The 22,596-nt window shown below is 46.0% G+C and overlaps 2 protein-coding genes across 3 annotated transcripts in view; one reads left to right on the top strand and one right to left on the bottom strand.

Annotated features, from left to right (window-relative positions):
• Insyn2a (inhibitory synaptic factor 2A) overlaps positions 1-9,206 on the top strand; it is a 42,721-nt gene extending 33,515 nt beyond the window's left edge. For both annotated transcript variants that reach the window (XM_015498396.2, XM_048791383.1), the window contains one exon: positions 6,632-9,206. In XM_015498396.2, coding sequence (XP_015353882.1) covers positions 6,632-6,815 — 184 coding nt within the window. In that variant the 3' untranslated portion in view covers positions 6,816-9,206. The remainder of the gene's footprint in view (positions 1-6,631) is intronic.
• Positions 1-22,596, bottom strand: part of Dock1 (dedicator of cytokinesis 1) — a gene marked incomplete at its 5' end in the record, with an annotated part of 406,458 nt that overhangs the window by 256,750 nt on the left and 127,112 nt on the right. The window contains 2 exons of the mRNA XM_048791454.1: positions 16,589-16,684; positions 18,712-18,839. Coding sequence (XP_048647411.1) covers positions 16,589-16,684; positions 18,712-18,839 — 224 coding nt within the window. The remainder of the gene's footprint in view (positions 1-16,588; positions 16,685-18,711; positions 18,840-22,596) is intronic.

Below are 22,596 nucleotides of genomic sequence, written 5' to 3'. Positions count from 1 at the left end.
TCTAGTTACAGTGTGTAACCTCTGTGGCTTCTGTGACTGTGACATATGATATACACACATGACAGTCCTCCTCTTTACATGGGGAGACTGTTCATAGACAGAGGCCATAAAAATGGCTTCAGTCTACCTCTGCCTCTCCGTGGCCAAAATGTGACCTGCCCATGGACTCCTCCACTCCCATGAGGCCAGGGTGCCCACGAGAGCAGAAGGCAAGATGGACAGCAAGATCTCCACGGGGTCTGGGAAGAGGCCCAGGATGCACTCAGAAGGGTCACTTCTAGGTGCATCCTCCAGGGTATGGGTGATGACTAAGATGCCTGGCTAATGCTTTGGTTAAAAACTAATCACAATTTCCTGGTCATACCAGGAAAAGGGAATAGATCTTATAGCTTCAGGATTGATACTACCTATTAGCCATTGATTTCTGGTATTTTAAACCTTACAGTGATTCTGTAAACATGCGCCTACTATGTGAAACAGTGCTGAGGGAAGGATACAAAGTTGAGGTGAATCATTTCTATATTGCAACATTTAGAAAGCTAGTAACCATACATCACAAATACTTTATTTAAATGGGATCCATATATGTCATTCATATATATAATCCATATTATAGGTAGAAAAACAAATAGAAGTCTAGCTGGGAATGGTGGTGCACCCTTGTAATCCCAGTGGCTCAGGAGGCTGAGGCAGGGGGATTGCAAATTTCAAAGCCAGCCTCAGCAATGTAGGGAGGCCCTGAGCAACTTAGCGAGACCCTGTCTCAAAAATTAAAGAAAAAAAAAATTAAAGGCTGGGGATGTGGGTCAATGGTTAAAAGCCCCTGGGTTCAATCCCTGGTACCAAAAAAAAAAAAAAAAATCTATAAATAGAACAAATGTACAACAGACAATAGAGCAGCAGCATTCGGCTGAGATTAGAAGTGAGGAGTTTGGTTTAGTTCATCGGTTTGTGTCAATTCACTAAGCAAAGAGGGCATGCTCAGAGCCTGGCACTGTGCTAAATGCACCCCAGACAACAGACGAATCCAGCTTGGGCCGTGGCTCCATGAATTCACACTGAGAGAAACCAGCAGGCGCTGACCATGAGACACGCTCCCCTAGAAACAGGGAGAGAAAACTTCCAGGGGAAAGTTCCTGGCATACAACCAGAGGGGTGGGCAGCCCTGGTTACTCTAGAACCTCCACTAGAGGCGATAAGTTTTGAAGAATGAGCAGAAATTTGATATGGAATTTGCCAGATTTCCTAAGGTGACTCTTGTAACTGGCGAGTGGGAATGAACGAAGAGGAAGGAGGCCCAGCTGTTTTGATGGCCAAAGGGAAAATGGAAAGTGAAGTTTAGGGCCAGGACACCAGAGCATGGCCACGTGGGAAGCTCAGGGAGGCTTTGCTGAAGGCAGATCCAGGGGACCCCGCTGATACGGAGGCAGGAGGGACAACCAGGCTGGGCTCTGCTGGGTCTGCTGGAGGAATGGTGGCCACCAGCCACGAGTGGAAGGATGGAGAAGCAGAGAGGGGAAAGACTGGCTCTGGACGTGTTGGACTGATACTGCCCCTCAGATGTTCCCGGGAGAAGAGAGCAACAACTACTTTGGGTCCTGGTTCTTCCAGGAGGGGTAGTCAGAGTGACATAGATAAGCAGAAGCCCGGGAAGAAAGGACAGGCTTCAGTTCCCTGGCATGTGAGGGAGAAAGCAGGCCTGGAACTGCACCTGACATTCAGTCTGCGTTGGACAGTACAGTGCTGCCCAGGTGCTAACAAAGGTGCCCAGGCTGTGGCCTAGGTCCCCAGACATCGCGTATCATGCTTTGGGGATATTATGTGTCCTATTCACAGCTACACCCCAATGTGCTGGCTCTCCTGGGCTCTGCATGGCTGTTCCTTGGGACCACCATGTGAGTAGAAGCACATCTCCACCATCATTTCACAGCCAAGGGAGATCAGGTCCCCAAGGTGAGCAGGTCTATCCACAGGGGTAGAGCATGAGTCAGCGCAGAGCCACAGTTAGCACCGAGGACTCTGTGATCTAATTCAAAGAGAATTAAAAGCAGAGGCCTCGATCCACAGCCCACTGAGCCACGTGGCCTAGCAGGCTGAGAAATCAAAAGATTTCAGATCTCCTTCCACTCCAGAAAACAAGCAAGTGCTGCAGGCCACGCTCACCTGCTTTTAACTCGTAACTGCTGCACGGAGAGGCCTGGAAAGGGAGACCTGTTTAATGCATTCCTCTGAAATTAACCGGAGGAGCTGGCGACAGCTTGTAGGGAAGCTGGCAAGGCCTGAGTATTTATAGGAGCATTAGACAAATCGTAGAAACTGGAGAAAGAAGGCCTGCTCTGCAACATCTAGGAAGCGGCTGGAAGTGTTACTACAAAACCTAGCACCTTCCCCGGGGAGAAGATAAGAGCTCCTGAGTGGGCTGACAGAACAGCCTGAGGCTTAGAGAAGATTTTTACTTCTTTGGAAATAGAATAATAATTTTTGAAGACAGTCCCTATTCTGAAAATTCATTTTTAAGAGAAAAGACTAACCAAATAAATTAAACCTCTCCCCAGTTGCTTTAATTACACCTCACCATCTTCATGGTGTGGCCCGGGCTTTGCTTTATGGTGGTATGCACCGTGACAGGGCTTCCTGTACGAGGAATTCAGTGTTCTTTTGGATGGTTCAGCCGTCAGCAGAGGATGGAGACTCAAGCATGGCAAGGAGAATTAGAGAGAGAGAGCTTCAATTCCTGGGCTTACATGTTGTAAACAAGCCTCGAAGCCCAGAGATCTTTCCATTCCACCCAGCACAATGTGCTGGCTGAGTCCAACACAGACACTCAGGGAGGGCCAGCTGGGTCCCAGCCTTTCATGCATTGAAATCCAGAGGCAGGACTTTCTCTAGGCTGCTAATCAAGCTGAGAGTAAGCACTCAGCATGATGTGTACAGCCCTGCCTGGTTACAAACCCAGGATTCCTCCTGAGTTGGGCAACACACCAGAGGCCTGCCTTGAGTGCCACGGGGCATTAAGACAGGATGGTTGTAGCGAGTCCTTAAGGGATGAAGGATCGGAAGCCCAGCTCCTTCTGCATGGTGGTCGTGGGATAAGCTTCCACCTGGTCGTGCCGAGGAAGAACTCCAAACCACCTGGTACGGGTGCATTGCCTTTAATGGCATCTAGAAGCAACATCATGAGTAAAACAAGAGCGTGGGCCCAGATTCTCCTAGGTCACAGGACAAATGCAAAGAGAATAAAACAATGTGCCCAGAACCCTCTGAGCAGAGAGCCAGCAGCAGCTGGCCAGAAACAGGCATTCTGCTGATGCCACCCCTGTACCCAAGTTCTCCCTGCAGATAACTAGCAAGAGGGAGTAGGCACTGGAACCCTCCTCTGGAAAGATCCTGCAGTGGTCCCCGCTGCCTCCAGGGGGAGCTCTGTGTTTCTGTGGTATAGAGCAGGTGGGGGCAAGGAGAATACCACTGGCCAGAACAAAGCAGGCCTGGGCCACTAGAACCAGAACCCAGGTGGGACCTGCCTTCAGACTCTGCTCTTGTGCATTCATCTCCAGGTGTCACTTAGGCAGTGACAGGGCCTTGCTGCAGGTGCTGGGAACAGAGAGAGGATAATGCTCTTCCCCAGGCAAGACCACTGCACAAAGGGAGATGGAGGTGAATAATATGGAAACAAATGTGATAATTCATCAAGGTTAATGCACGAAGGAATTTAGAAAGAACGGAGGATGGGGAGACCTGTAGGAAGACGGTCAGCCAGTGCAGAGGTTGTGTTTACCTGGGGACAGTGGGTCTGGGGGTGGCCAGCCATGCCAGGGGCCAGGAAAAGTTTTCCAGGTGGCAGAATGATCAGGTAGGAGGAGGCAAGGGGAAAGACAGTACCGCCCTACGGCGTATGCAAGCAACAGATGGCAAAGACCAAAGTGTGGGTCACTGTTCCTCCACCAGGCAGCCCCCATCCCCCATCTGGACAACTCACTAACAGGAGGGAGGGCTACCAACACAGGAATCACAGTGCCCTGGAATGTCCAGGTCGTCCATCTGCCCTCCAAGAGGTCAGGTGTGGCTTTCTTCTGGCCACTTGGTTCCTTATCACCACAAACACTTCTACTGTATGTCACCCAGAACTGACCAGACTTTTAGCTTTGTAGTACTGCCCTGTCCAGCCTGCTGTCTGCTTCAGACCCCTGGGGACCTAGTGTGCCCCCTACCAAGAGGAAAAGTCCCAGCAGTCAGTGCTGCACAGCAACACACAGTGCCCGTGCTCAGCAGCCGTGGCACACCGCCCACTCTGCCGGGCTGCTGCTCCTCCCCCAGCAGATGCTCTGCAACCTGGAGGCTACGGGTGGAGGAGCAAGGGGCACAGCTCACCATCACCCCACTGACTCCCACTGCAGGCATGTCCCCGTGGGCACTCACAGGCTCTCAAGCCTACTACCAAAGTCGCTCTCCACCAACAAACCTGCTCCTGGTTGCAGCTTCCCAGGGCAGCCTACTGGGGGAGCAACCAGGAATCTACTCCACAGACAACGTCCGTGATTTTGTTAACAAGAGCTCAGATTAGATTACTCTGTGATTACATGGTTCTGCGGTGTGATAAATTGGTTAATAACAGGATTCCCAATGTAGTTGCTTAATGGGAATTCAATGATTACAGGTACTGGGATTGCACTGTAAGCCTAGGAGGTGCTAGCATCTGCCCTACTCTAATAATGCAGAAGTTACCTGGGACAATTGAAGTGGTTGTCCTCACAGACTCAGTAAAAGACTCTTGTCTGCCTAGCTAAATGTCAAATTGAAGATCCTATTCTCATGAGCAAATCAGTAATCCGCAGATAAGTGAAAGATAAAAGAATATTTGAGTCACATTGTATAATGGAGGAAACTTTTGCAAACACTTGGTTTGGGTGGTGCATTGGGAAAGGGGGCAGTTACCACAATTCAGTGAATGATCTCCCCTGAAGGAATGAAATTGAAGTTTACAGAGAACAAGGGACTTAACCCAGCACCTGGGCAGAACCTTACGTTCTTTCTGTGGCACATCACAGAACTGCAGCTGGAATTCTGTACATGCAGTGTATGCTCAGGCTTGCACTTTCCACAGATGTCCCTAAAAGGGACTATACTTCTGGGTCATGTGCTCTAGGTTAACAAGGCTTGAGTTCGTGAGGATTTTTCCTAAGTTTTATAAACTGCAGCATACCTCAGAGGCCTTCAGAAGAGGGAAGAATAAGTCTTGGTTTTAGGCTCAGGGGTGAACTAGCCCATAACGTTCACTGACAATTTTTTTTTTCAATTTTTAAGTAATATTATAGTCTTTGACAATAAGAAAAATGGAGTGCTGGATTTAAAACATAAAATGGCCCATTAGAAAGGGCTGGAACTTATTTTGAAAACTCCAGATAATACAGCTTTGCTGTTTTGTCTTTCCAAAATGTCAAAATTTGGCTAGGATTAATGGTTCTCTAAATCAATAGGATTTCATGTTTATAAGTGGCTTACGGTTCCACTGGTTATAAAACGTTATGAGCTCATGCATCCACATCACTACCAAGCTTTTACTGAAACCCACTGACGTTTGGTCTGGCATCCAGACCACACAAGCAAGGAAGACACAGCAGAATTCCCCTGAGCCTGGCTGGAGGCAGCACCCTTTTCAACCCCTAGGGGTGCAGGGAGGCAAGTGAGCGTGAGCAGAAAGGGAGGTCTTCATGGAAAAACAACACGTGGGCTGGGCCCCTGTTAGAAGTACCGTAGGAGATCTCATAATGCTCCCTCTGACAGACATGGGGGAGTGGAATCCAGACAAGATGACGGCATTCTTCAGAGAACTTTTGTAAGAAAAAAACACATATTTTAAAAAATCATTTTTAATCCCATCTTTCTAATACAAACATCACGCCTGGCTACATGTTGACCCACGATGGCTTCAGCGATGTCATTACAACTTGTGTTATTTTTAACCTAACACTATCTATATTGCTTTCTGAAAACCTCTGTTTAATAACTACCGAGTAACGTTCGATGGTGTTGACTCGATAAACACACTGTGTTCCCCAGTGTTAGCCAGACCCTGTGGCTCTGAGGCGTTTCTCAGACAAATAAGATCTTGCCAGCAGAGTGTAAGCCAAGGTCATTTTATTTCACAATGCTTTTGGGTGAGATAAATAGGTGTTTCTGAGCCATGGCCAGCTGCTCAGCACCAGAGCTGACAGGCACCTGGGCTGTATGGATTAAGAGGACCTCTTCCTCCTGTCTTTGGTCACCTCTTACTCCAGGAAGCACAGGTGGACAGAATGTGGGACAATGAGGTCATTCGAGGGTCCCGCTTTTCATTCCAACAGATGTGACATATACTCTGACACCAACTGTGTACGTTAACAAAGCCTTAAAGGTTCACGCATGAAAACAAATACGATACTTTCTGAAGAAAATTAGCCTATTTGAAATGATGTACAGCAATCTAGAGCTAAAAAGTAATATGGTCAATTGCTTAATATTAAGTCATAAAATTATATTACAAACAATATATGAGCCATCATTACCCAGGTAGAAGGTTGCCAAATTTCGCTGCCCCGAGGGGGATTTTCGCAGAGGAGAATGGAGGGCTGAGTGCTTTGCTTTGTCTTTCTAGTGTGGAGCTGGACTTTAAGCAGCAGGAAGACAAGCTGCAGCCCGTGCTGAGGAAACTGCACCCTATCGAGGAAACTCAGGTCGCCCCTTCGCCTTACACTCAGGAGACATACTCCGCAACGCCCAAGCAAAAATCCAAAACTGAGTCTAAAAAGCATGGAAGGTGGAAACTCTGGTTCCTTTAACACTGGTGGTATGAAGTCTCGAGGCTGTCTTTAAAACCCACTGGAGTTAAATCAGTCCTTTTCAAGAACGATTAGGATCGAGGGAACTGCGGTGCCAATCCACGCGCTCCCCGCTTCTCGCCCTGCGTACCAAAAAGGCCTTCGTCCCACCAGATAATTAACAGAGTAAGGTAATCAATGTCACACCTGGCTAGCTGTTCTTTGCAGTTCACGGATGTGGGATGTAAAACCTGAAATGAAACTTATGTACTCAACGATGATAAGTAAAAATTCTAACCCCCCAGATCTGCAAGGATTAGGTTACCAACCTGCACCATGGCAGGCTGTCACTCTGCACAGCGAAAACTCATAATTATTTTCCAGCCTTTACTTTATTTTTAAATAACGAGAAGAAAAAGCAAGCCTTATGTTTGCAAAGGACTTCATTTTTACGTTCCATCTTGCAAATAAGCAGGGGGCGAGTGCAATTTTCAGCACATCAAATTCCGGAGAAAGCACAATTTTTTCAAGTGGTCAGAGACCATGAATAATCTCTAAAATGTGACTCTATGTATATTTGCCTTCATGTGCTGTAGCGCTAAGCCAAGTGACCACATCTCAGTGTCACACTGACACCTCAAATTGAGCACCCTCTTCATCTCTAGACCTACGACATGTTTACTGCTCATTTTCCAAATGGCCAGCAGCCAGGAGTCCCCCAAAGTCAAGACATGCCTTTAATCATTGCAAGTTGACAGGGTCAGAGCTATTGGACACTCAGCTTTCTTAGATCTCGTTTTTAATCTTTTGGTACCCAAAGGCCAAATGATAAATTCTGGCAAGAATTTGAAAACACATATAGAGATACACAATGGATAACACAGTCACCAATAAATCACAGGCTCTCTGCCACGGCGGGAAGTGTTTTTGTGGATCAATCCTCAGAGACATTGCTCGCCCATAGAGCAGCCAGACATTTTATATAATTCGTTATGCTTTATAACAACCATGGAAGGTCTGACCATCTCAAAGAGAAACAGCGTGTTCCGTTTAGCTGCTACCAATGGACAAACTTAATATCACCTACATTTAACCTGTTAGTAAGTTGTACTAAACGACATACTTAGGGGAAAGCTGTGAATCAAATGTTTTTAGGTATTTTTTAAATCCACAGTAACACTCAGAGTTCTCTCTTGATTACACATTGCAATGTAAATCTTAGTTCCTTTATTTTTTCACTCATTTCTTTGCACCTTTGCAAGTATCTTTTTATAGAAAAAAAAAATCCCCTAGTCTGTTAATGACTTTGTCTATCAATTTTTTGCTTTTCACAATAGGAAGTAGGGATCTTACTTTGCCTTTTTTTGTACAACTTAAATTTTGAATAGTTTGTGAACATACTGAAAAACCCAGTCTTCGAGTTTTTGTCCAGCAGTTTCATATCTAATCACGTGCCATCGTGCACACCTCATTGATCAGATGCCAAACACAAAGTGGCTAGTGTTGGGAAAAGGATCGCAGCCTGCTTGGTTCACACCAGAGCTACTTCTTGCCATGCATTTTCCTCCTCACTCAACAGCAATTCTGTTTTAGTTTTAAGCGTCTGGTTCTATAAGGACCTAGCTATCAGCAATCAGATCTGGACTTGAAAAAGACGGAAGAAGAGTATTTGTGAAAACATTCTTTAGGGGATACTCAAACAGTACTGCAGAGGTATACTTAATTTAACACACACCCCGGTTGTGGAAATATTGTATAAGGATTCAAATCCCTGAATAGCAGTCACAGAACTGAGAAATATTTTTTGTGCAAGAAGAGCGATAGGCAAGTTGTTCCTGTACCTTGAAGGAAGTGCAATTGTTTCATGTAGACTAAAACTTTAAAAACGTGTTTCATGTTTTTATACTGTTTTTAACTAAAGTTATAAAAATGTTTGCGACAAGTTCTCTCTCCTTCTGTTTTAAGAACCCTAGTGATATTAGTGAATGGAAAGAAGAAAGGTGTCAGCAGCTTGCTAAACCAGCACTGCACACCTGACCCACCAAGAGGGCATCCTGGAACAGGAGATGTCCCCATGTCAAACCAGTTTAGACCAAAATCCTATGGTTAAAACTTTCAGAGTCAAAAAGGAAACTCTGTAGGTAAACTAATTCTTCCTGGAAAATGAAAGCACCTCCAAAACATTTGAAAATAACATTTTCAAAATCATTTCATGGTTTAATTGCCATGCATCACTGATGGATGGAGATCCTTCTCTTGACAGATTTAAGCAAAAACTTTGACACAAAACCAAGGTAACATGTCCCGTGCTCCCTCATATGTACATGTACATGGCATTACGTATAGAGATTAATTATTATACTTGTCATCAAGTTCTTTATTAATTTTTAAATAAAAAAAAATCAAAGGTAATGTTTTGTGTGGCTATCAGACTTATTTCATAGCCTCAATAATTTGAGAAAATAAAAGTCATCTGAGAAAATAATAACAAAGGAAGGGTACTTGGGCTGAAAACCATTTCACCAGGACTTGGCAAAACGGGATACTGTGGTGTGGCACGCTGCCTGCCCTGTGGGGGTGGGTGGGGCTCACACGTTGCCCAGCCGTGCACTGGGCAGGGGCTTGGCTGCTGGTAAGACGGGAACTTTTCACAGTCTGCAGGACTCCGTGCAGGCTAATGCCAAGACGCCGTCACCTGAGGCCTAATTTCTGAAAAAACTCCAAGTAGATAACTAAACTCATTCATGACAAATCCTCGAATAGCCGGGTGTAGGCAGCTTCTCTTGCCCGTTTAACGAGCAGGTCCCCGGTCCCAGGGAATTGACCAGCATCTTCCTTTCTTCTCTGGCTGCCCCCAGGTAGAAATGAGCACCCCTTCTGGGCTATGCCCCTTCCTGGCCTGGCGTCCACGGGCAGACCACTGCTGTCTTGCCCGGACAACCTGTGGGGGCAAATGCACTGCCCAAGGTCTAGAGTCCCTGAGCGAGGACAGGGCACCACACACTTGGATGTGAGGCTCCTCCTACCAGCACAGGTTCCTCAGAGAAAGGAGGGGACAAATGCACAAGGGGACGGGCCACATGCACAAGGGGAAGGCAAGCCCAGTGCACTGACCCAGGGCAGTGCAGGGAACACCCAGCCCCTCTACATCAGCCACCAGCCACCTACCAGGCCACCCCAAAGCTCCTCCTGAATACATACTGAGATGCAGCAAGGACAGTCTGCCATGCTGGTGCCCAGGGTCACTCTACAACATGCCACTCAGTTGCAAGAAGCAAAAGGCCAGGACCTCTGCTTTTTAATCTTCAATCTCAGACTCCCACACCCAAGTCTCTCAGAGTATACATGAGGAAGGAAGCAAGGCAGGGGACACCTCACTAGCTCAGGGCAGGAGCAACCGGCAGGCTCTTCCTGAGCATCCTGCAAGATTGCTCAGCGGCGCCTGTGTGGATGGCAAAGTGTGGCTGGACCATATGGCATCAATGGTACTGTAGCCCCTGGCTCAGGATCGGCCCACAGAATAGGGAATAGGGACGGCCTCTGCAACCCCATTTCCCTGGAGGACCCCCATAGGCATGCCATGGCCCCAGGCACACGATCATTAATTACAACAAGACTCACCATCGAGTAAAGTGTTCTGATCTTTGTCAGTCACAGAAGAGAGTAAGAACTAGAAAGGAAGAATGGCCAAGAACTCCTCTGTATCATGCTGATAGTAACAGCATGGCATGTCAATAAAACCCACCACGGTGGACTGGTTCTTTGGGAGCATTTTTATCAGCAAGGAAAATGTGAATTGATGACTAACTGAGGCAGTTTCAAGGGTGTGATGTTGCCTAAAGATCAACCACAACCCAACCAATCAACATAGACTCTTTTATCTATAAAAGCTCTATCAATAGCACCTTTGGCATGGGCTAAATGTGCAGCCAGCTCACTAACTGGACGTAAACAGCTATGTGATGCAAAGAACAGAAATAACATCCTGTTTAGTGAATTACCATAAACTAACCATGCTGGGGTGGGTGGCCTGCATTTGGTAGATAACAGATGGAGTGAAAGCTACCGATTACCTCTTAACATCGCTCAATAATTAACTCAGGCAGGTCTGAATATGTATGAAATACAGAGCACGTTTTACCCACCAATGACTGGTTTTTATTTCCTCTGCTACAGTTAGTGACCAATCTTGAAAAAAATATCAAGGCCCCAAGAATACAAAAAAAGGCATGAAAAACTACTCTCTCAACACCAAATAAAAATGGACCTATAGTCTTTGCTGCTCACACAAACTCATGTGTCAGGGTGGCTTTCCGGGAGCCTTATGATTTGTAAGTAGATTTGCTGGCCAACTGTGTAATTAGAGACAGTTTGTGTGATACCTGTATATAAAAGCCCAGACACCATCCATTTGAAACATTTATAATGAATTTTTTTTCTGTTGCAAACATAAGTTTAAAAAACAACATTTTTTGAAAGCACATTTATATTTACATTCCATGAGAATAAACATCTCAAAATCAACACTCATGCAGGGGATGTAACATCTTTATTGGAACGATTGGGGTAGGTCTCTTGGTTAAATAGGCACCATTCACTGGGAAACCAATGCAGGACCTTATTTTCCAGCTAAGAAAGCATGCCAGGTCCTTATAAAACACCCAGATTAAGTGAAAGCGCTGGGGTTTTATTAACAACAAACTGCCCACCCCATCCAGACATCCACAGCAGAAGAAGCAGAAGTGTATCCATGACTTGAGGCCAGCGGTCAGGAGGCTCCTATGGTCCCAAACATAAGTCAAGGATCCATACAGAATTTTTCCTTCTCTACACATGCCTCTGTGAATTTTATGGATTTTCCAAAGCACCTTCCATTGAAAGAGGCCACATTTCCACTTTGGAGAATCAGTCCTTTTCAGCCTGCTGATTTGCATCTAGGCCAATGTGACAGTCCTTCCCACCCAGTGCATTTTACTCGTGAACAGGCAGTGAATCCCATCATGTGAAAGCAGCAGTACCTCCAAGCACAGGAGAAGGCTCATTCCAAGGCATCATTGCTTTCTCAGGTCTCATCCCAGTTAGTGCACAAATGCTCATTCCAGAAAGGACACTCTTGTGTGGGGTGGCACCAGGTCACCACCAGCCAGGTGGCCTGCCTACCTACTTGCCACACAAGAGCATCTAACCCAAGCAAGGCCCTTGGCCCAGACCATACGTGCACACAAAGAATGGTGCTTGATGCCCAGAGCACAGATGGCCTCTCAAAGGAAGGAGGAATGTAAAACGTGAAATTAGACTTAATATAAACCCACATATTTCACTCAAATATGTCACGCAACCGAGTGGAGGAGGGCAGGTGAAACTGCTCCTCATCTGTGTGGCACTATGGCCAAGCTGGTTTCAGGGCCTGTGTCCGCTCAGCATGTGGTCCACAGTTCCACATCTGCCAGGTGGACTTGTCTTGAGTGCTGTTTGTGTATAATACTTAGGATGGTGGATCCCCACAGCCCGTGAACTAAAACAAATGATGCGTAACTGACGGCAAAGTGGAGTTTTCATAAAACGCGACATCACAGTCCCAGCTGCCTGGCCTCTGCAGTTGCAAGAAGCCCTGTACTGCAGATCACGGTGGCACGGTCACAGGCAGAGCCCCACACTTCTCCACTCCACATATAAACAAGCAGGGCAGTGTGAGCCCAACAGCATCACACCGTGCCCCACAGGGACAGAGGTCACACTCATACCAGTACCGTTGACAATATCCAGGAGTAAGTCATCAGGGAGGCACGTCTAGCCAAAGATATTTTAATCACTTTGATTTTTTAAAAATCCATTTTCATCAGTTACTTAGAGTTTTTAAGCTGATTCAGTCTTATGATTTCCACTACATTTATGCATAAATGAGCAACACAGGAAGATTGAAATCTCCAAGGCACAATGGAACAGTACAGCTTATCCAAACAGATCTATAAACTATTTTCTCTTCCTTTTCCACCTTGGAAGGCCCACTGATTAAGTTTTTGTCCACCGTGTCAGGGATCTTTTTGTCCCGATCTTGCTTTAATCTAAATTCACAGAGCAACAACGGTGACATTAAGAAGCTAATGCATCCACCCTGGTCGGAGGCAAATGAAGAGGGCAAGGCTAACATGCTGAACTCAAAGGGGAAGGATTCCAATCCTGCTTCTCTGTTGACACCAGAAGGAGACTCAACCACAAAAAGACCCTTCCCAACAATTTTAAATGGTGAAAGTCCTTCCTGAAATATCCTCACGTTGTCATGGCTCATTAAATAATTACAGCTTATTCAGAATATATCTTTTCGAGATTTGTTCCATGACAGCTTAGTTTCACAAAATAAATTCAAAAGAACTTTAGAAGTCTTTTTATAAATATTGGAGATGTTGGAATCGGGAGGGGCCTCCTGAAGAGCTCAATCCCCTTCCTGGTTCAGGAGATAGACTTCTTTTAGAGAAGGTGAGGGTTGTGGGGTGGGTCTGGGTCCCAGCCAACTACTGGCCAAGGGTGGGACCTTGGTGTCTCAGAGAGCTCCTGAGAACACATGGTACCTCCAACCCGGGGCATCCCTGCCCTTCATTAGATGAGCAGGCAACTCCTAGACTGGCCGTATTACCACCAGAAGACCCCTAGGGCTTGATCCTATGGAAACTACTCAAGGTAGAAAAGAGAAGGGGGCTTATTTTCCTGGACAGCTGCCTCCTAACAAGGGCAGAGACCAGGGAACAATTCACTGTTCTCTCTGATGATGCTGAAATGGACCACACTCATCAGCACCCCCTGACTCAATCTCACAGCAGAGACTTGGAGAAAATTTTGGCATCAAACCCAGGCTCCACGCAAGTCCTGCCACCATAGCTGCAGGGCTCGGAACCATTTCTCTATGCACATGGGGGTATTTTCTGCAGTTGCCATATGCAGGATAAAGGCGAAAATTAAAAGAGAGTCTTCCCATTAGTTATGTGGTGCCCAGCACATCAATGAATGCTCAATATTTACTACTGTTGTTGTCATTGTTATCATTATGACTGAGAAAGGAGAAATTTCCCAAAGAAATCCAGAATCACAAGGTCTGGGAGGAAATGCCATGCTCTGCAAGCTGTTTTCTGCCTTTGTTCAAGATGTGAGCACAAATCACAAGCTCCCCACATTCCAAAGTACCCATCCAAACCCTCCCCACATTCCAAAGTACCCATCCAAACCCACCCTTCTCTCCCCAGTTTAACTGCTGGCCACAAGGCTATGACCAAGGGAACACACAGCTAGGATAATGTCCCTAGCCAAGGCAATGGAGCTCAGAAGTGCAGTGCATGCATATGGTCCCAGGTTCCGACCAGAGGCAGTTCGGTGGCCTCCTAGCAGTGGCAAGACACTGTGTCCCTAACCAGAGCAGGACTGTGCCCCTAACCAGAGGGGAGCAACCTCATCACCCCCTGAATCCACACCTGCCATCCCTCATCTGAACATACATACAAGCCTGTCCCTCACCCAATGTGAACCTAGTGCCACTCCAGGAAGGACCAGAGCAGGAGGGCACACTAGATCAGCTTCAAGTCACACACCATTCACTCTCCCTTCAGCTCTGTCCTAGGTCCCCTGGGAGCATGTCAGAGTGTAATGGAGCAGGACCACAGAGTATGGGACCACCAGACCTCAGGGGAGCCCTGGGGTTGCCCCAGGCTCCGGCCATGGGCTTCATTCCCTACTCAATATTAAGCATACAAAGGTGTTCTAGATTCTAGAAAAGAACAGTCTTAATGAGGAGCATGAGGAAGCAAAGTTACATAATGTAATAATGAAAAAGTATACAGCAAATAAAGCTGATTTATACAGAAACAATTTATTTCCTAACTCCTACATGTGATAGTCCAAACTCAAATGAGATAGACTTTTAAAAGGATATTCTGGCCCAGTACAGTGGTGGCACACCTGTAATCCTAGTGCCCCGGGAGGCTGAGGCACAAGGATCATGAGTTCAAAACCCAGCCTCAGCACCATAGAGGCACTAAGCAACTCAGTGAGACCCTGTCTCTAATAAAATACAAAAAGGGATGGGGATGTAGCTCACTGGTACGAAAGAAAGAAAGAAAGAGAGAGAGAGAGAGAGAGAGAAAGAAAGAGAGAGAGAGAAAGAAAGAAAGAAAGAAAGAAAGAAAGAAAGAAAGAAAGAAAAGAAAAGAAAAGAAAAGAAAAGAAAAAGAAAGGACCAGAACTTACTCAGAAAAAAGACATTTCACAGCACAACTAAGAAATCACAGGCAAGGAATAAAACAGAAACGTGTTCAACTTAATTCGTTCACATTCANGAAAGAGAAAGAAAGAAAGAAAGAAAGAAAGAAAGAAAGAAAGAAAGAAAGAAAGAAAGAAAGAAAGAAAGAAAGAAAGAAAGAAAGAAAAGAAAAGAAAAGAAAAGAAAAGAAAAAGAAAGGAAAATCTGGACAGAGCAAGTCCTGAAACTCTGAGACATAAACTGGGCTAATTCACTGGATGGAAACACTCAGGCATGTTGGCTGGCCTGCACTCTCTGGGGTTCATCTACATGGGCATCCTTTACCAGGATGCCAGCCACAAACAACAAAACAAGCCCAGTGCTGTATGTTGGCTGTGCACCCAAAAGAGACATGCTTCACTTCACTGCTCTGTACCCTTGGTCTGCAGAAGGAACCCAGCTCACACACCAAGAGACCAAATGCCCTGTCTGGCCGCCAGTAAGACTCTTAGCAGCCTTTCTGTCCTTTGATTAAGGAAGTTATTTAGTTATTTCTTCTTCTTCTTCTTTTTTTTTTTTTTTTTTTGAAAGGCCATTCAACAAAGTGAGTTTACTGATGGGCACTGGAAATGAAAAAATTAACAAGATCTATGTGTGGATCTTTTGACTAAGTAACAAAATTTAAGAATAATGGGTAGGGTAGGGTGGGAGGCAGGATGGGAAAGGGCAACAACTGAGGAATGAAATTGACCAAATTATGCCATGTGCATGGATGGAAGTATCACAGTGAGTCCTAAGTGGATGCAAAACTATAATGCACTAATGTAAAAAATAATACAGAGAAGGAAGAAGAGTGGAAGAAGATCCAGGGGAGGGAGAAGGGGAGGGAAAGAGAGGCAAAGGGCTTGGAATGGAGCCAATTATGGAACATGCATTTATGAATATGTCAAAATGAACCCCATTGCTATATATGAGTATAATGTATGAATTTTAAAAAGTATGGGAGGGCAGGGGGTGCCAATAAACTCTGGAAAAAAGGTACTATGATATGAACGTAGAAAGACTGTCTAAATAATCTTTAAACTATTCTTAGAAAAGTAGTTTCCACACAGACTAAGTGGCCTAAGAGCAACACCCTTAATACACTGGACTAGACAATAAAAGTGCTAAACTGGAGTACCTCCATTACATTTTAAGGTGCTTCATAAAATTTTATTAATGGCACCTTAAATGTATATATAAAGAAACAGCCAGAAGGTTGAGGACTTAGAAGAAAATCCATGTCTCTCTCTGCAAGTAATGGCGAACCATGCACCAAATGCTCTGTCCCTAGATGCTGAGTGCTAGCCCTCCAGCTCGGTCAGTATCCCCTGGAATCAGGAAATGAGAACATCTCATATGCCACACTGTGTCCCCCCTGCTTACTATGTTTTAAAAAAATTAACCCATCTTCCAACAGCAGTCGGAACAGGACCAGATGAACCTGAGGCTGGGGAGTCTGTGACACTCCCAGGAAGATGTTCTGAGCGACACCTAAGTATTCAAGCACATGGGGCTGGGCACTTACAATGAGCTCCGAGTCCCGCCCCATGGAAATCACGGTCCGGTTCACTGTCCGGAGGAGTTTCTCCATGATTATCTGCACATGCCTCTGCGTTGGCCCCTGGAGGAAGACACACCAGTGAAAACCAACACCAAAGACAACCGTGGACATACCAGCCCCCCTGTGGTCACTGGATCCATGTACCCCATAAAAAGTAAATCAATTGCAGGCCATGGTGGTGCACGCGTGCAATCCCAGAGATTCAAGAGGCTAAGGCAAGAGCATTGCGAGTTCAAGGCCAGCCTCAGTAACCTAAGAAGGCCCTGAACAGAAATGTTTAAAAACAAAATAAATGGACTGGGGCTATAGCTCAGTGGTAAAGTGTCCTGGGTTCAATTACCAGTACCAAAAAAATAAACTGATTAAATTAAAAAATGAATAATTATAAACCTTAATGAGATGAGAAATGGTCTTTGTCAAAGGCAAAAGCCTTCACAAAGAAAACTTACAACACTTTCTTAGAGTCTATTAAAAATAATCTCTTGGGGCTGGAGTAGCTCAGTGGTAGAGCGCTTGCCTCATACGGTGTGAGGCACTGCATTCGATTCCCAGCAACACATATAAATAAGCAAATAAAATAAAAGTCCATTAATAACTAAAAAAAAATTTGAAAAAAATCTCATATAATTGTAATTTAATTTACACAAATCTTAAAACAAAAAGGAAATCAATTTAAACCGTATGATGTTTATGATCCCTGGTTAGACCTCCAATAACTCACACACTGGGCCATGTTGAGACAACAACCCAGGCTGCTGGGTAAGCCCAATCCCCAGACCTCAACAGTCCCACACAACAGCATCTCTGCACACCAGCTGAGGGTCAATTTTGATTATCTAAAAATCATACCACATGGAATTCTCTATCAGTAAGAATTCACTTTTATTTGGTGTGCAACTGATGGCATTCCATGAACTGGTCTGGTCAGATGTGCACTTGGGCTCTTCTCTGAAGAGCCACTGCCCACTCCCTGAGATCTGCTCTGAACCCTCTTCACGGAGCCTTCCAGCCAGTTAGAAAAGCAAAGATCCTGGAACAGGACCCTGGGGCCGGCCTTCGGTGAAGTTTCCAAACCTTCCCACAGGAAATGGAGGAAAGAGTTGAGGTCCCTGTCCCCAGGAATGGATTTAATCTAATCTCTTTCATCAAGAGTTTTAACCAGGCTTAGGAAGAATGAGTCAGTCCTTGAGGGGAGGGTGTCCAGGTGCAGGGGTGTGTGTGTGTGTATATTGCCCAGAAAGGTATCCAGGTCACAGAGGAGAGAGCTCAGAAGAAGCCCGATCCACTTAAAGCCCTGTCCAGGGCAGAGACAGGCAATGTCCTGTTCCCACCTTCCAGACACACCTGAAAAATCAATAGTGTCTGGGCTGCAGATGTGGCTCAGTGGTAGAGTGTTTGCCTAGCATGTGTGAGGTACTGAGTTCAATCCTCAGCACCACATAAAAATTAATTAATTAATTAAAGGAATTGTATGCAACTAAATCTAAAAAAAATTTTTTTATATCAATAGTGACACTCCCATATGCACCAACATACACAGTGTGCTGAGGATGGGGGCACAGGACAAGACTCCCTCACATGCTTGCACCAACTTCTCATTTAAAGAAAAAGTAACTGGAATAAGCACACGGTTCCAAACTGCAAAAGAAAATCCCAAGCTAAGAAAGCATCAGGGGCAGCTATCCATGGAGGTAGAGCAGAGATCTGCTCTTCTTGAAAGTCTCAAAGCACCACTGGCTTGTTTAAAAAAAAAAACTTTGTGCATGTGTTTGTTACTTTAATAAAAATAAGAATTGCAAGTATGGATGCAAGTAATTAGCCAACTCTTAGCCTTTTATCTGACCTTAAGGATTGCATACTCGGCCTTGGGAGGCATTTCACTGAGAAGATACAGAAAAGAGAAAACAAATTTCAATTCAGGATAAACACTGCAATGTGAAAATCACAATATAGACATAAATAAAAGTAATTTCCGGGTGCAACTCTACAGAGAGAAAGAGAGAGGCTAAGACTGAAAATGAAGGCCGTTATTTTCTAAATGAGTCAAGAATCACTTCTCAGCAGAGAGGCTGGAGTGGGTCACTCACCACGTCCTTCCTGTACAGCACCTCCAGGATGTTGCTGAGCAGCTGGCAGCAGGCCTCCAGGTCCTCCTGCCTCTCCAGGTGGTACTTGAGCTGATCCGTCATCATGGGAAGCAGGATTTCTCTGCAGTCTACACAAGAAACAGGGTTGCTGGTCAGTGCGAGAGCCACCAAGGTGCAACTCATGTGTGCTAGAATTCTGTGCACCCTGGTCGGCATCTGGCACTCACGTTCTGCAGCATGGAAACAGACAACTGGAGGGAGCAAAGGACTCAACTAGTTTCTACTGTCCGTGAGAACAGACTTTCTGTTGCTGTCGATAATTTTAAAAGACGCACACATCTATCTATGTGTGTATTTCCATGCACTGACATAGACATGTGACATGACCCAACAACTCACAAACTTGCAGAACATACTTAATCAGGCATACATATATTTCCCTCCTTGGGCACATAAATACAAACACAAGCACACATGTTGGGTTTTTACTTATTTTCTCTGCATAAATTAACTGATTTGCTGTTGAGAGCCACAGCCGAAGGGGCCCCAGCAAACTTCCAGCTGCCAGCAAACTTCCAGCTGCCGGCTGATGATTGGCTCACAGCGGCCCCAGCAACATCTAGCTGATTGGCTCCTCTGCAGTGATGCTCATTGGGCTGTTTCCCTGCCCTTTCAGACCACAGAGCTGCTCATTGGGGGACTTTTTTGGCTCCGCCCACGTGACCCAGCCAATCGGCCTCAAGAGCAGGAGGATTGTGGGAGGTGGAGAGAAGCTTGTGTGGGAGAGAGAGGCTTGTGGAAAGCCGGTGGTGGCAGTTGAGGCTCTGAGGGTTTTTCCTGAGAGGCTGTTTTGTTTGGCGTGTGTGGTTCTAAAAATAAAGTTAGTTTCTTTTGACAAGTGGCTCCTGATTGTGCCCAGCCAGACTGCGGCAATTTGCAACATTAAAAGAAAACACTTCATATGACAAAAATTATTCTAGTTTCAGATTTTTGAGACTCTTCATCTTACAAGTGGACTACATGGAAGAGGTCCGCTCTGCAAAGTGATAATTAAAGGTACACAGAGCCCTTCCCAGGGCAGCTTCCTGGAGTTGGCAGAAGAGGGACAGAAAAATGGGAATCAGGGGCAGAGACACCGCTGTGAGGAATATGACTGTAACATGGAGGACAGCTGGGCAGGGAGCAGGGTTCCGGCAAAGGAGTTTGGACATTCATCTGTTTTTAGATAGGAACATAGAAAGGATCATTAGAAAATAGAAGAGCAATTAGGAAACAAATACAGAGATACCAAAGATACAATGATACAAAGATGAAAATTCCTAATTTTCTCTTCAAATTGGGAAATCCAATGTAACTCTAGCCTCTTCCATTTTCCAACGTGGCCTGTTCACAGTGCCATTTCTGCATTTTGAGACTAGCCTGGCCCTCACCATTCCTTGAAAGGTGCAAAGCCTGAGAAACTGGTCCTTAGGATTATACATTTTAAGATTTCCAACACCGATAATATAGACCCACATGTTTTACATTAATGGGTCCTGAGTTTTATGTAGGAAAAAAAGCAGGCAACACTGGAGTGAGCCCTCTGTTCAGAAACACTTAGAACTTTCCCCAGGACCACGCTGAAATGCAGAGCTGGGAGGAGGCAGGAGTGGGGCACCGGCAGGAAGAAGGAAAGATTCCACAATAACACAAACCCTTCCACTCCATGTCCCCCAAGGACTGTGTGTGGACAGCCCATGCCAAGTTGTTTTGTGAATTCCATTTGGATTCAGCCTAGGAAAGAGCTTATAGCAATATCAATGTTCCAGAAGGAGTTGTGTCCACTGAATATATGAACATGTGGATTTGCACCTTGGCTTCATGATCACACTAAGCACAAGCAATGCATAGGTTGTGAGGGCTGCACGTACTCTGACAAGTCGCCAAGCCCGCCTTGCAGGGGACGCCTCTGAAGGAGGCACACATGTATAGGGATGAGGCTGTCTGAGGGATCAGAGCTCTGGTTTCAGCCAAGCCTGTACCAATTCCCTTTTTACCAACCCTTCCTGCAATGCCAACTGAAGGGCCACAGTCATCTGAGAGAGTACCATGGCCCCCTGGACTTGAGTGAAGTACTCCAAAAAGCCAAGACATGAGGTTGCTATAGAACATGGTCCAGTGTTAGAACCACCCAGATACAAAGCCAGTCCAAGGGCAATAGTGCAAGAAATGACCTCGCTGGAGTGGATTTGTTTGAGAATGAGAACTCACTGAATATGCTATTTCCACAAATTCCCCAAACCCTGACATCTTTCCTACAGAACTCCAATGTCCACAAATACCATCCACCTTCAGGAATTTTAAGTCAGCTGGCCCTAGCCACATGGGACATCCAGGGAAGAACAACACTCCAAATGCTCCAGCCCAATGGGTAGAAAGATGCCCTGGAAAGCCTCCCCCAGCCCAGCCCAGCCCTGCCATGCCAGGCCCTTCCACGTGGCCCCCACTTGACATCTTCCAATGTGTCCTTTCTGCCCACCTCAACATGAGGCGAGCTCTGGGTCTTCCTGTTCCCTTGATCAGATATCACTGCCAACATTCTGGAGAACAAATGGATTTCCAAGGCATCTGTGGGGGTAGGGCAGGGGGGTGGTTAGAGCCACTAGGACACAACAGGAGAAACAATTCTGACAATGTGACTTCAGAGGAAACAATGGAGCCCCCTTAGCAAGGCTGTTCCTGAAGCTAGCTGGGGATCAGGTCCCGGGGGCTTGCCAGGAGGGCAGGTCCATCAGTGGTTCTCAACATACAGAGCTGGCCCTTCAGGCTCTGGAACCCAGATGTCCTGGCCTAAATCCATCCCTTACAGACCCATTCATCTACCAACCTGGGCAGGTTGCTGTGGACTGCACTGTGCTCGGCACTAATTGAGTGTGTTTGTCTCATTTGTCAGGATTACTCCAGGGTGAAGGCAGCCAAGTCTGCCTCTTCATCTTGGCAGGGAGGTGCGATCAACCATTTTTGGCTACCTGATAGGAACACCCATGTCCACCCTGCCCCAAGGGCCCTGTTAGCTTCACCTGGTTCTATCAAGCCTCTCTTTGATTTAAAAAAAAAAAAAATTTGGAAAATTCACTGCCACTTTGTCACATTTAAAGGTATTTCATTCACCAAGCCCCCTGATAAGCCATTTTTCTGATGGACCGGTATCCCATTGCATCTCATCATTCAGTTCCCACGCATCCAGGGCCAGTCAAGATAAAGTGGGGAAATGGGGACAGGTATACTTTACTTACAAAGACACAATGAGATAATGCTTGAGGAAGGACTTTGCAAAACACAATCCACCATGCCATCCTGAAAGACCACCCTGAAGGACCCCCTGCCCCAGCGCCAGCAGCCGCATCAAAAACTCCCAACCAGACAGAGTTCCATTCACACTGACCACAGGATCAGCCCACTGAGGAGGAGCATCCAGGTGCTGGGAGGTGACGCTGCCCCTGCCAGGCCTTCAGGGACAGGGTGACACCTCGTCCACAGGCCCACAAAGGAAGAAAGGAAACTCTGAGACAGCAGGAGGACAAGAGCCAGGGGTGGCGTGAGCCACACCGTCCACCCTACTAGTGACCCGTGATATGCAGACCTCAGCACACAAATCTAGGCACAGCAGGCCTCTAATGTACATTTCTTGGGCCACATTAAATACTGAGGGCTTTCAAGGTCTGTCTGTCTTCATTGGGTTGTCATCCCTGTGAGAGCACACACCTCCTCATTCTTTGTAACAGGCACAGCCCAGCACACAAACCAGCACCCGAAGGTGGGGTGTCTGTGTATGTGTGTGTGTGTGGGGGGGGGTGTTCATATATACACTGTGTGTTCATGTACTCAGTACTCTCTTCCTTGGAG

This window comes from Marmota marmota, unplaced genomic scaffold, assembly GCF_001458135.2.
Source record: "Marmota marmota marmota unplaced genomic scaffold, marMar, whole genome shotgun sequence".
NCBI lineage: Eukaryota > Metazoa > Chordata > Mammalia > Rodentia > Sciuridae > Marmota > Marmota marmota.
The sequence above is the reverse complement of the archived record's forward strand: the minus strand, read 5'-3'. Positions and strand labels throughout refer to the sequence as shown.